This window comes from Lepidochelys kempii, chromosome 14 (assembly GCF_965140265.1).
Source record: "Lepidochelys kempii isolate rLepKem1 chromosome 14, rLepKem1.hap2, whole genome shotgun sequence".
Lineage (NCBI taxonomy): Eukaryota > Metazoa > Chordata > Testudines > Cheloniidae > Lepidochelys > Lepidochelys kempii.
Genome location: NC_133269.1, coordinates 779,617 through 793,276, shown reverse-complemented (window position 1 = coordinate 793,276; position 13,660 = coordinate 779,617). Strand labels below are relative to the sequence as shown.

The 13,660-nt window shown below is 47.9% G+C and overlaps 2 protein-coding genes across 3 annotated transcripts; one reads left to right on the top strand and one right to left on the bottom strand.

Annotated features, from left to right (window-relative positions):
• Positions 1-593: 593 nt before the first annotated feature.
• On the bottom strand, positions 594-9,334 carry ALYREF (Aly/REF export factor). Its single transcript, XM_073311281.1, has 6 exons — positions 9,051-9,334; positions 8,547-8,678; positions 4,711-4,858; positions 4,541-4,604; positions 4,215-4,395; positions 594-884 (listed from the first exon to the last, which is right to left on the bottom strand). Exons 1-6 carry the CDS (start codon positions 9,285-9,287, stop codon positions 870-872), a joined length of 777 nt encoding a protein of 258 aa, XP_073167382.1. The 5' UTR covers positions 9,288-9,334; the 3' UTR covers positions 594-869.
• Positions 9,335-9,427: 93 nt separating this feature from the next.
• ANAPC11 (anaphase promoting complex subunit 11) lies at positions 9,428-12,821 on the top strand. 2 transcript variants are annotated; one of them, XM_073311291.1, is made up of 3 exons: positions 9,428-9,487; positions 11,299-11,444; positions 11,528-12,821. In XM_073311291.1, exons 2-3 carry the CDS (start codon positions 11,336-11,338, stop codon positions 11,671-11,673), a joined length of 255 nt encoding a protein of 84 aa, XP_073167392.1. In that variant the 5' UTR covers positions 9,428-9,487; positions 11,299-11,335; the 3' UTR covers positions 11,674-12,821. The 2 variants fall into 2 exon arrangements, with proteins under 2 accessions (XP_073167392.1, XP_073167391.1); XM_073311290.1 differs by having other exon boundaries at positions 9,428-9,516.
• Positions 12,822-13,660: the final 839 nt, after the last annotated feature.

Below are 13,660 nucleotides of genomic sequence, written 5' to 3'. Positions count from 1 at the left end.
GATTCTTTTTGCTATAAGTTTTTTAATCAAACACCAAAGCCATTTATAGAAATAATTCAATGGGGAATTGATAGTTGAAAGACTAAATCTTTACTTGGCATTTTGGAGTCACTGAATTCGCACAGCAACTGTTTACAGTAAAAATACTGAAGAGGTGGGATCAGCACTGAACTTTGGAACCAAGTGTTAAATACAAAACAACTTCAACAAGAATTTCACCTCCTCCCAGAGACCAGCAAGGAGGTTTGTGCACCCTTTATTAACTCGTTACACTGGAGTGAGTCTTCATTTCATTTCAGGCAGATGTGTAAATAGAGCAGTATTGGATTGTACAGCTACCCACAGGATCTACTCAGCACAGGGAAATTGGTGCGCGCAGTTTACAGGCCACCACTGACACTGTGGGGGCAGGGAAGATCTGAGGCAGAACAGCAACCCCCCTTCCTCAGAGGAGAGTGACTTGACACCAACATTTAGAAATGGGCCTGCATACCAATTCCTCTGATCCCTACCCATCATATTCATATTCCTGCAGCCCCAGGCCAGGCTCCATCCCCAGACTCCAGCTGCAACACGAAGCAGACGTTTACAGCTCTAGACACATTTCTATTTTATTACGGCAAAGGTGAAAAAACCACCTCAGCCCAACAGGCAACCAGTAAAATTTATCCCAAAAATAACTCAGTACAAAACAGATCTGTTTCAGAATTAAAAAAAACCTTTACATGAGTTTAAAACCTATTCCAAAACATAAAAGTAAAACAAATTCCATCCTTGATATTAGTGGCCACAGTCATACACCCCTCCCTCCGGAGAGCATGGAATGAGATGTCTGGAGTCCTTTCCATGCAGGGGATGTGCTCACTGCTTTAACTGGTGTCCATCTAGAAGAAGAGAGAAGCTCAGTTATTCACAGTGCTGCAAGATAGAACACGAAGAAAAAGCTTTCCATGTGTCTCATGGAAACTTCTGTTAAAATACAGGTCTGTCAGATGTAGTTAAGCCTTTCTACACTAGAAAAGTGCACCATTTTAACTAGATTGATTTAATACTCTCTTGTTAAGCCAGTGGAACATTGCAAGCTATTAGATAAGAAAAGGTGAAACTGGTTTAATGCTTTAGAGATTTGTACCAGTTTAACTTGGTACATTTTAAAATTAAATTTTATTAAATCAGCATCCATTTCTAATTACAGTATTCAGTGTTGCTAGTCAGTTTTCTAACTTAGCCTATAATAACTGGCAGCAAAGAAAACCCTTGCAATAGACTGCTTCTGCTTGAGAACTTATGATGTAATTATTGCATGCTGCTAATACACTGTTATGTAAACATTAAAGATAATCATACTCTAAAATATTTTATGGTAGACTAAGACATACTACAAAAACCTTATGCAGAAGAATATCCTATGACACGCTTCTGCTTTATATATTGTGAAACATTACAGTGGAATGAATTTTTGCAGTGGTTAGGTCAAATGCAGTTACATCATAGCAACAGTGTTTGCACAAATTTAAGGCTTTGGCTAGTTCTTTGTCAGCTGCTTCTTCAGTTTTTCCACTGAATGCATCCGATGAAGTGAGCTGTAGCTCACGAAAGCTTATGCTCAAATAAAATTTGTTAGGCTCTAAGGTGCCACAAGTCCTCCTTTTCTTTAGACAAGACCTTTGTTTCCCTGCACATGCATAGTTGCTCTCTACTGTATATTTTCTAGTGCTGTGTCCAGTCTAATTCTAAAAGACCCCATTTAAATGCCACCACTTCACCCAGGGAGTGGATTCTACAGCTTAATACGTCTCGCTGTCAATGTTTTTTTCTGTTATTCTGTCTAAGGCTCTCCTTTCTCCCCAATCACCTCTAATTTCATCCTATTCCTTCTAGTTTAATTGGTGAGCTGTGGGGTATACTCTCAAACGTAGGATCTTCCTAAATTATGAAAAATGAATAGTCAATACGGTAGGTCCTGTGCTGTATGTTGATATTAAATTCATGTTAATGTTACCAGTTTTCAATGTGCTGCAGATTTTTGTAGTGATCTCACATAAAAAGCTACAGAAATTGCCAAGGAGACTCTTGTTTTGGCAGCTGGGTAAGGTGCAGGTGGAAGTCAGCACCCCAAGGATGTCTGGGAGGAACTGTGAGATCAGCATATGATAGGTACATGTTTTTGCTGCAGTGATCAACAGCACAAAGTTGACATTTAAACAGCGGTTAGGACTCATTGATAGTTTGATGAGATGACTAGGACAGCTCATGCCTCTCAATGTTATTTCTTCAGCCCACCTGCAGACTCAAGCAGACATCACTGCATCAATGAGCATTCAGTTCACAATTTAGTATTTTCTTTGCAACCAAGACAAGGAATATTTTTTTCTGTAAAATAACTCAGATTCTAAAGCACAATGTTGAAACAAATTCATTCCATTCAGGATATTCTATGGGACACACTGGATCCCACCTATCACCTCCCCACTTTGGCAGGTCAGTTCTGGCAAAACGCTCCTACTGGGTTGCAGCTTATGTTGGCAAAATGGCACTTTTGACAATTTAGCTGATTCCTGCCCCCTGAGCAAAATAAGCTATGTTGGCAAAAGTGCTGCTGGTATAACTATCAGGGATCACACATCACACCTTACTGACAACTTTGGAACAGTGGTTCTCAACATGTGGGCTGCTTGAGGCCCAATCAGTACATAGTTGTGGCCCATGTGACATCCTCAGGGCCATACCGGTAGTATATATATTGTGTGGATGTGGCCTACATAACACAGAGATGCATATGTGGCCCACAATGGTATATAGGTTGAGGACTACTATTTTGGAGCATAAACCTGGCCTTTAACCTGACAGTTTTGCATAGGCAAGCCCAAAATGGTATTGGTCATGTTGTAGATTTCTGCCCATCCATCCTTCAATCTCTTGCAGCCATGGTTCTAGTCACTAGGTCCCTTTGTATCATTTTCCCTCATTGTTGTCTTATTTCAGTATCACTGGGAGAGTTTCAGCAACACTGGTCCCAACCTGGATCAATCACCAGAAATGCCCTCTCATAACTACCTACTCTGTTGTTTGTGATCCTGTTTATAGTTTTAGCCAGTTTCCAAGCCCAGTTTTCCAACTGAGATTTATGAGGCTTTTCAATTCTTTATTAAAATCCCATGAGACCACGCCTACTGCATTTCCCCCAATGCTATTTTTGTAGTTCTATGAGAGAAAGCAATCAGGTTTGCCTGTCAAGATTTGCCCTTTATAAGCCCACAATACTGCTTATTGCTGCTTCATCTTCTAGATATTGAGTGATTTTCTAATCACATTTCTTCCATTATTTTACCAGTGGTGAGTGAGTCTTACTGGACAGTAGCTGACAGGAACACTTTCTGATTCTGCTAAACTGCCAAATCTACTCACTTCAATCTTCAGGCACACACACCCCCCAGTTATCTATGACTGGATTTTTAAACGGTCAATGATACAGTAAGTTTGTCACCCAACTGCCTTAGGCCAGGAGGTATTTCATATGGTTCAGCCAGCGGGTATTTTTCTCCCCCCAACACACTTCATCACCTACTCTTTAGCAAATTTAAGCTATGCAGCCTTTGGATTTATTAATTACATCATCTGGTTTATACATGGGACCTGCTTCCTCCCTTGATAACAGCCCCATCCTGCTCCAACTTTCCCTAGCAGCCTCAACAGACTACTCTGGTTTGCCTCTGTTTCTATTACTGATTCTTTATTACTGGTGTACAGAGCAATAGGCCTATAAATACAACCACTCCCCATCACAAGAGTAACACCAGCTCAGGCTTGTTAGTTTCCCCAGCCCTTCATTTACCCGTAAGATGTTGAATACATATTTTCAAATAAGTTCAATGTGCAGTTTTGTGTTCATTCATGTGTTCCCAGGATGTGCAACTTGCAGTGTGCAATTACATGTGAGAGTTTGGCCCAAGTGAACACCCAGCCTGTTTGAAAAACTGGTCCTGGATGTTGCAGAATGTCCCCACCCCAGAGATGGCTGTTTCTCAATCATGAGTAAGAGCAGTTGGAGCATTTGTGGGAATGAAATTAACTACAGGAACCAGGTACTGCTTAGCCCCAAGGAGGCTTTTTTGGTTCCATGTTATGATAAATACTCCACCCTTTTCTGTGCAGCCATTGAGAGCTAAACCCTTCCATTTCCAGATAAGGACTGATTGAGCATCCACACTTACCCTGGCATTATAAGCATCCAACTGTGCATCTAGTTCTTCTGCAGAGAGCTGCTGTTTGGAACTTCTTCCAGCCCCTCTGCCTCTCCCTCTGTTCCCACCACGGTTACCTCGCCTGTTGCCACCTCCACCACCAAATCCTCCTGAACCACCACGGCTTCTGGTCATGCCTCCTCTGTTTACACTGTGAAGCAGAGAAAGAGCTGTATTACAGGCACAGTACAGTCTAGTCAACCCCAACAGCCACAAAGAAATGCAAATTCAGTGCCCATGCTAATGAGGTGCAACAGGCCAATTGCACAGGCCCATATCAAACAAAAGCTTCTCACCTCTGTGCTGGTCTCCGCTGTGTGTCTATCTGTGATGTAACCAGCTGAATGTTCATAGGGCGCCCTAAAAGAGAGAAAGCAATAATTAATCTTTATACACATGCCACTGGCATCTAGAGTCCTCCACCCAGCAAGTGAATTGTCCTGTGAAAACAGCCAAACAGACTCACCATCCAGGGGGACTCCATTGTACTGCTTCATAGCTTTCAGAGCATCTGCCTTTCTTTCAAAATGCACATCTGCTGTCCCTAAACTGCGTCCAGACCGATCATAATGCACCGCTGCTTTCTTCAAGGTCCCAAACTCTGCAAAGAGCTCCTGTGCAACAGAGACAGGGGAGCTGTTATCGCTAACCGAACTGCCGCTAGAACATTTATCTTACACCAGCACCAGACAGGAAAGGACAAGCGTTGGTATCTTCTCTAATACAAGTACCATCTCTCAGAGGTTTACAGCTGTCAAAACTGTAAACATTGGCAGCCCAGGAAAAACCATCTATGAAAGGAGGGAACTCAAAGTCACACAAGAAGTTGCTCTAGAAAAAAACTTAATGGCCCTGGATAAAGGTAAATTCTTTAAGGGGGTCAACATACATGTGGACACGGGTGATCCAGTGTACTTAGACTTTCAGAAAGTCTTTGACAAGGTCCTTCAGCAAAGGCTCTTAAGCAAAGTAAGCTGTCATGGGATAAGAGGGAAAGTCCTCCCATGGATCAGTAACTGGTTAAAAGACAGGAAACAAAGCGTAGAAATAAATGGTCAATTTTCAGAATGGAGAGAGAGAGAAATAGCAGCATCACCCAGGGGTCTCTACTGGGACTAGTGCTGTTCAACATATTCAGAAATTATCTGGAGAAAGGGGTAAACAGTGAGTTGGCAAAATTTGAAGACAATACAAAATTACTCAAGATAGTTAAGTCCAAAGCTGACTGCGAAGAGTTACCAAGGAATCTCACAAAACGGGGTGACTGGGCAACAAAATGGCAGATGAAATTCAATGTTGATAAATGCAAAGTAATGCACATTGCAAAACATAATCCCCACTATACATACAAAAGGATGGGGTCTAAATTAGCTGTTACCACTCAAGAAAGATCTTGGAGTCACTGTGGATAATTCTCTGAAAACACCCACTCAGTATGCAGTGGCAGTCAAAAAAGCTAAGAGAATGTTAGGAACCTTTAGGAAAGGGATAGATAATAAGACAGAAAATATATTGCTCTGTATAAATGCATGGTACATCCACTCCTTGAATACTGCAAGCAGATCTGGTCACCCCATCTCAAAATAGATACATTGGAATTTGAAAAGGTATAGAAAAGGGCAACAAAAACGATCAGGGGTGTGGAACAGCTTCCATATGAGGAGAGATTAAAAAGACTGGGACTTTTCAGCTTGGAAAAGAGAAGACTGAGGAGGGATACGATTGAGGTCTATAAAATCATGACTGGTTTGGAAAAAGTAAATAAGGAAGTGTTATTTACTCCTTCACATAAGAACCAGAGGTCACTCACTGAAATTGACAACAGGTTTAAAAACAAACAAAAAAAAAAAGTTCGTATTCACGCAAAGCGCAGTCAACCTGTGGAACTCATTGTTGGGGATGCTGTGAAGGCCAAAACTATAACAGGCTTCAAAAAAAGAACTGGTAAGTTCATGGAGCAGAGGTCCATCAATGGCTATTAGCCAAGATGCTCAGGGATGCAAACCCATACTCTGGGTGTCCCTAGCCTCTGACTGCCAGAAGCTGGGAGCAAATGACAAGGGTTGGATCACTTGAAAGTTGCCTGTTGCAGTGCTTAACTTCCCTTACAGTTATGAAATTTTTCCCCAATGTCTAACCTAAATCTCCTTTGCTGCAATTTAAGCCCATTACTTGTTGTCCTGTCCTCTGAGGACAAGCAGAATAATTCATCACCCTCCTCTTTATAACAACCTTTTTACATACTTGAACACTGTTATCATGCCCTACCACCGTGTCTTCTCTTATCCAAATTAAATAAATACAGTTTTTTCAATCTTTCCTCCTAGGTCATGTTTTCTAGACCTTTAATCATTTTTGTTGCTCTTCTCTGGACTTTCTCCAATCTGTTCACATCTTTCCCAAAGTGTGGTGCCCAGAAGTGGACACAGTACTCCAGCTGAGGCCTCATCAGTGCTGAGTGGAAGAACTGGCTCATGTCTTGCTTACAGCACTCCTACTACATCCTCAAATGATGTTTGCTTTTTTGCTGTATTACACTGTTGACTCATTTCGTTTGTGATCCATTATAACCCCCAGATCTTTTTCTGCAGTACTCCTTCCTAGGCAGTCATTTCCCATTTTGTATGTGTGCAACTGATTAGTCATTCTTAAGTGTACTACTTTGCATTTGTCCTTGTTGAATTTCATCCTATTTATTTCAGAGCATTTCCCCAGTTTGTCAAGATCATTTGTTTTCTAATCCTGTCCTCCAAAGCACTTGCAACCCCTCCCAGCCTGGTATCATCCGCAAACTTTGTAAGAGTACTCTCTATGCCATTATCCAATTCATTTATGAAGATATTGTATAGAACCAGACCCAGGACAGATCCCTGCAGGACTCCACTCAGTGCTCTTCCAGCTTGACCGTGAACCATTGCTAACGCCTCTCTGAGTATGCTTTTCCAACCAGTTGTGCACCCACCATAGAGTAGAGTCATCTAGGCTAGATTTCCCTAGTTTGCTTACGACAAGGTCAAGTGAGACAATATCAAAAGTCTTACTAAAATTGAGATATATCACAGCTACTGCTTCAGCCCTATCCACAAGGCTTGTTACTCTGTCAAACCAACTTAATTTCCTTTGACATGATTTGACGACAAACCCATGTTGCCTGTTACTCCATTATCTTTCCAGGTTCCCAAATTAAGCTAACTGGTCTATAATTCCCTGGATTATCCTTATGCCCCTTTTTATAACAAAGTACTATATTTGCCTTTTTCCAGTCTTTAGGGATGTCTCCCATCCTCCCTGAGTTCTCAAAGATAATTGCTAATGGCTCAGAGATCTCTTCAGCCAGTTTCTCAAGTATTCAAGGATATATTTCATCACGGCCTGCCAACCTGAAGGCATCTAACTTGTTTATCATGTTTGAAAAAACCTCTTAATGCTCCTAAGATGTGGGTTAGCATATCTGAGGTCACTTTAATTAACCACTAGGGCCCAGATCCTCAAAAGTATTTCTGCTCCTAATTGCAACTGAAGTCAATGAAATTTAGTGGCCTAACTATGTTCAAGAATCTGGGCCTAGGTAACTAGGGGGAAGCTAGCCTTCAAACCTGTGAGCCTGCATTTTAGTTGTATTAGGCTAACTCAAAATACTTAGGATGTATTTTTCAATTGTCAGTGAAGACTAGCCGTTAGAGTCTTTCCATATGCCTCGATGAAGATGGGTACAGCAAATGACAAACACTAGGGCTGCCACATTTCAGCTGTGAGATCTTGGCTCCTTTACAGTATCATGAGAGTTACAGATGCTATAGAGCAACAGTACATAATTCATATGCTTTTTGTTATATCCCTTCTCTGCAAAAGCATGTTCCCACCTCAGTTGATTAGAGACCCCCCACAAGTCAGTACATGTTTTGTCGAGCAGCATATGAGTTCAGAACTGGAAGAAATGCATTTACTGGGATTTGCAGGTCTCAGGTTTTGGGCAAGTTACATTAAATTTTCAGATCAAACATCATAGCCTTCCCACACAGGCACCTTTGCTCAGTCATTTATTAAACATTAAATGAACTAGAGAGGAACAAAATACCATTTTTTTTGCACTCCAGTCACATCAGACAGTACTAAAGCAGTCAATCAACAATAAAGAGTCCAAAGATAACTGCCGTAGAGATCACTATATCATTCCATGAGGAAGGGTCCACAGACCTCAGAAAATGCAACATTACCCCAAAATGCCCAAGCCAACCACCCTAAAGTGTCTCCCTTGTGGTTTTTCCAACACTTGTAAGGGGGTGGGGAGGGCTTTCTTACCTGGATATCTGCATCCGACACACCAAAGTCCAGATTAGAAACCAATAGCTTCCCCCCGGTTTCCACGCCAGCCCCAGCCCCAAAGCCGCTGTCGAACAGGTCATGCTGCCACTTTTCCGGGAGTTGCTTTGGCTGAAACAGAACAAATATTCTCACTGACGATCCCGGACCAAGCCCCCCGCCTGGGATCCCGCCACCCCCCAGGGCCTCGGCTCTCCTTCCTCCGCGCTCCCATCTAGATCCGCTGCGGGGAGGACTCGTTCTTCCCGAGCCCCTGAGCCCGCTCGCCCCGGCTCGGCCGCGAGACGACTGCCGGCTGCTGGGAGAGAACAAAGCGCCTCCCGCCGGGCCCGCCTGCCCCCAGGACCGAGCCCCAGCCCCTCGCGCCTGCTGCTCCCACAAGCCAGTCTGCGGCTCCGGGGGCCCGGCCCCTGGGTCCACGCGCGGCGCCCCGCCCCCGGCTACGGGGCCTCGGCCGGCGCCCGCCCCCGCTTCGCTCCGTACCCGGCTGTAGGGCGCGGGCCGGTTCCTGCCGCCGCCTCGGGCCATGACCGGCCTGTTCCGCAGGGGGCCGCCGCCTCCCGCTCGCCCCGCTCCGACGCTGCCCCGGCCGGGCCCCCCTCCGCGGGCGGCGCCTCCGCGGCCCCGGCCTCCGCGGCCGCCGCCGGCGCGACCGGCCCCCCGCTGGCTGCGGTTCAGCTTGATGATATCGTCCAGGGACATGTCCATCTTGTCGGCCATGATGGCGGCTCCGCTCCGGGGCCTGCACTTCCGGCCGCGCTGCGCCGGCGCCGGAACCGGAAGGGGCGGGCCAATGGCTCCAAACGAGGGCGCAGCGGCTGGACGCCCGGCTCTATAGGGCCGAGGCGGGGGCGGGGCGCGTCTGGCGGGGGGCGGGACTTCCGGCACGCGGCCATTGAGATTCCCGCCGGCCCGAGCCTGTGAGCTGGAGTCGGTTGTGTCGTCTCGGGTGGGGCTGCTGGGATGCGAGCCGGGATCCGGGGGGGCCTCCCCGGGGGCGGGGCGGGAGAGATCTGCGGGGGGGGTTCCCCGGGGGCGGAGCCGGACAGATCCTATCGGGGGGCGCGCCGGGGGCGGGGCGGGAGAGATCCGGGGGGAGGGGACGCCCCGGGGGCGGGAGAGATCTGCGGGGGGGGTTCCCCGGGGGCGGGACGGGAGAGATCGGGGGGGTGGGGGGCTTCCCGGGGGCGGAGCCGGAGAGATCTGTGGGGGGGCTCCCCGGGAGCGGGAGAGATCCGGGGGGCCTCCCCGGGGGCGGAGCTGGAGAGATCCTATGGGGGGGGCTCCCCGGGGGCGGGAGAGATCTGGGGGGGAGGAGGTTCCCCGGGAGCGGGAGAGATGGAGGGGGGCTCCCCGGGGGCAGAGCCGGAGAGATCCTGTGGGGGGGCTCCCCGGGGGCGGAGCTGGAGAGATCCTGTGGGGGGGCTCCCCGGGAGCGGGAGAGATCCGGGGGGGCTCCCCGGGGGCGGAGCTGGAGAGATCCTATGGGGGGGGCTCCCCGGGGGCAGAGCCGGACAGATCCTATGGGGGGGCTCCCCGGGAGCGGGAGAGATCCGGGGGGGAGGAGGTTCCCCGGGAGCGGGAGAGATGGAGGGGGGCTCCCCGGGGGCGGGAGAGATCCGGGGGGGGCTCCCCGGGGGCAGAGCCGGACAGATCCTATGGGGGGGCTCCCCGGGGGCGGGAGAGATCTGGGGGGGGGTCAGACTCCTTTGAGCCTCGGCTTGCAGTGGTGCATTCCGGGTCATGCTGAGCTCTGGGGGGCTGCAGATCCCCTGTTTCGCATGTCAGCACCTTTCCCTTGGGGTGCGGGGAAGCCTTTCCTTCTCAGCCCTGGTCATGGCGGGAAGCGATCAAGGGACATGCTAATAGGGGCTGCTGAGATCCATTTTCATTCTGGCCCATGGAAACACAAAGGTGCCTACATCCTCTCAGCAGTGCAGCAAGGAAGCCTGGAGCGTAAGGGCAGGGGGCTCAGGCCTCTTAGGCTCCTGCTACTCCTACCACGGAGTCAGACCAGTTGCCTGACCTTGACCAAATCCGTTCCTCTCACTAAAAGAAAAGGAGGACTTGTGGCACCTTAGAGACTAACCAATTTATTTGAGCATGAGCTTTCGTGAGCTACAGCTCACTTCATCGGATGCATACTGTGGAAACTGCAGAAGACATTATATACACAGAGACCATGAAACAATACCTCCTCCCACCCCACTCTCCTGCTGGTAATAGCTTTTATTGTTTCATGGTCTCTGTGTATATAATGTCTTCTGCAGGTTCCACGGTATGCATCCGATGAAGTGAGCTGTAGCTCACGAAAGCTCATGCTCAAATTGGTTAGTCTCTAAGGTGCCACAAGTACTCCTTTTCTTTTTGCAAATACAGACTAACACGGCTGTTACTCTGAAACCTGTTCCTCTCACTGTTACTCAGTTTCCTCATCTGTAAAGTGGGGGGTGTTTATCCTGATATGCCCAATGATGGGGCAAGGTCACTAAATGGGTGTTGGTGAGCCAGGGTTTAAAATCTGGAGTGAGAATCTCCTGAGGACAGAGGTTCACTAGTAGCCACTGAGCTGTGGGGGAGGGAACAGCCCATCCACATCCTACTTTGAACTGCCCTAGGGGAGAAAGCAATGCTGGTAAGCTGCATGGCCCCTGGGGAGATGAGCTGTTTCAGCTGGGAAACCAAAGGGTTAGAAATGAAACTCAATCTGAGCAACTGGTTCTCCTGCCAGGTGCTGACTTGACTCTGATGCACACAGCCTGGCTAGGATGAAGGTGAAGATAAAGAGCTGGAATGGTGTAGCCTCCTGGCTCTGGGTGGCCAATGATGAGAACTGTGGCATCTGCCGGATGGCCTTTAATGGCTGCTGCCCAGACTGTGAGTAACCCAGGCCCCTTGGCCCCTGCAGTATTTCAGCCCAGGTGCTCCCTTTTCTCCTCATAAGTTTTGTCCCTTTGTAGGTAAGGTGCCTGGAGATGACTGCCCCCTGGTGTGGGGCCAGTGCTCCCACTGCTTCCACATGCACTGCATTCTCAAGTGGCTGAATTCACAGCAAGTCCAGCAGCACTGTCCTATGTGCCGGCAAGAGTGGAAATTCAAGGAGTGACAGAGCCCCCTGCAGCCAGCAGATCTACTTGGATTTAATGGGCTGTTGTTAAAGTGTTTTGTTGGGATTCAGCCCCTCTCTCCACATCCTGGAACAGTGAATTATTTATACAGCATAATATGTATCCCTGGCCCTTATAGAGAACTTTAGCAGATAATTCTTGTCCCCAAGTAATTGATTCACCATAGGCAAAAAGGAAGCCTGGGGCAGAAGGAGCAGTGGAGACATGACTGGAAGCCTCTGAGTGGTGCATGTTAACCTTTCCCACCATGACGCTGGTTCCACACACTGTCAAAATTTTCAGTATTATTAATTGCTTCATTCTGGGCACAGTCAGCATCTCAACTTTCTCTGTTCCCATAAGGTCTACACAACACATGTGGGCCTCAGTAAAAAGTCAGGGGTTGGGCTGGGTACATCTCATGTTGGCCCTTCTATGATAAGGGCTCCTTTTGCCATGCAGACATGGGTCTGTGGTTTGGGTGCCTTATTTAAAACACCCGGGACCTGATCTTTTTTAGTATCCTTCACAACTCCACCCAAAGTCAGCAGGAGCTCTGAACCTTTGAAAAGCTGGCTTCTTGTGGCAGCTCTTCCTTAACTAAAAGGGACCTTCCTGTTTAAATAAACCCTTTCCCAGCTCTTGCATCATGGGAACCTTCCCATCCTTCTTCTCTGAAGAGACCTCTAGACCTGTCCTGACGGTGCCTCCCTCCATTCCCTGAGAAATCACCACTATCCAGTGATGTGGGTATTCTGTACCTTACTGGTGAGAGATGGTCACATCATCTCAAAGCTTTCTTTAGTTGAAATGGGATTCTTAGTGCCCTATGCAGCTCTCCATCCAGGTGCTCAGCTCCTGATGCCTTTGGCAACCATTTCCCCATGCACCACAGGCAGGCTGGGCCCTGAACTGATGCCTTCAAATACAGTAGTAGAGAAGTGAAGGCTGTTGTGTGGCCAGTAGGATAAGTGACCTGCCTCCCACCACAGCCAGAGACACATCCACAGGTCAGGTGTGCTGTTCAGCACCAGACTAATGTAAATTCTTTGAACCCAAGTTGCTTTGGGACAACAGTGTAAGTCAGTTTCCAGCTGTAAGGTGGCAATCACTGGACTGGTTTCAATAAACTCATAGCTGTGATTAATTTCTCTTCATGCTTTTTGCCTCTGAGCCAAGTGGGGGGTGTCTCCAGAGCTGGTCAGATACCCACAAGCACACCACAAACAGCAGAGAAAGGTTGTTGCCATGCCATCAACAAAGACTTTCCCTAGATGTGCGGCAAGGTGGTAGAATGTGATCTATGGCTTTAACTTAGCCATTCTGGCTGTCCCTGCTACGTGGAGGGGGCCCTGCACTACCCTGGCACATTGCTCACGTCCTACGGACCAACTGTGCTTGATGCTTCATCCTTGACAAAATCCCTCCCCAGTATGTCAGTCTTCTCTGCCATGCAGCCCACCCCCAGGTGGAATGTATAATGGGAGCCTCTTAGTGTGGAACCTGGCATGTGATGGATGCTTATCAGCCTAGAACAAGGACTTCTCCTGGAAATGTGACATGAGGGGATCCTTTATTAAATGGGCAGTGGGTGGCGGCAAAGAGTACAATGTGTCCCCTTAAGGATGGGGCTGCTAGTTGAACCAAAGACACAAGATGTAACAATGATCCCTTTGTGGGGTTCTGCAGGGGAGAATGATATGCAGTGGGAATCAATTAGTGGGACCAAAAGTATGGGGTGGCTTCTCATTTCGGCCTGGTACCTGAGCCAGCCAGAGTGCAGCTTGCAAAGCCCCTCACCTATTCAGTCCCAAGCCCCTAGTTTAATGCTGTGCCCTCTCTCCGGCGACCGTCTGTGTACATACACAGGGTCTGTCCGATCCATTAGAGGGCACCAGAAACCAGGCGATCAACAGGGAGAGCCCGTGGTCTGTTTGCCTCGCCCTGCCCTCACAGTTAGCGCAAACCGGGGCTCCCCAGCATGGG

Bases quoted from the DNA above. Each gene is read 5' to 3' on its own strand.
- ALYREF (XM_073311281.1), bottom strand. From the start codon at position 9,287: ATGGCCGACAAGATGGACATGTCCCTGGACGATATCATCAAGCTGAAC. The intron at 4,859-8,546 runs GTAAGAAAGCCC...TCTGTTGCACAG, and splicing joins TGTCGGATGCAGATATCCAG to GAGCTCTTTGCAGAGTTTGG. The intron at 4,396-4,540 runs GTGAGAAGCTTT...TCTGCTTCACAG, and splicing joins CAGCGGAGACCAGCACAGAG to TGTAAACAGAGGAGGCATGA.
- ANAPC11 (XM_073311291.1), top strand. From the start codon at position 11,336: ATGAAGGTGAAGATAAAGAGCTGGAATGGTGTAGCCTCCTGGCTCTGG. The intron at 11,445-11,527 runs GTGAGTAACCCA...GTCCCTTTGTAG, and splicing joins TAATGGCTGCTGCCCAGACT to GTAAGGTGCCTGGAGATGAC.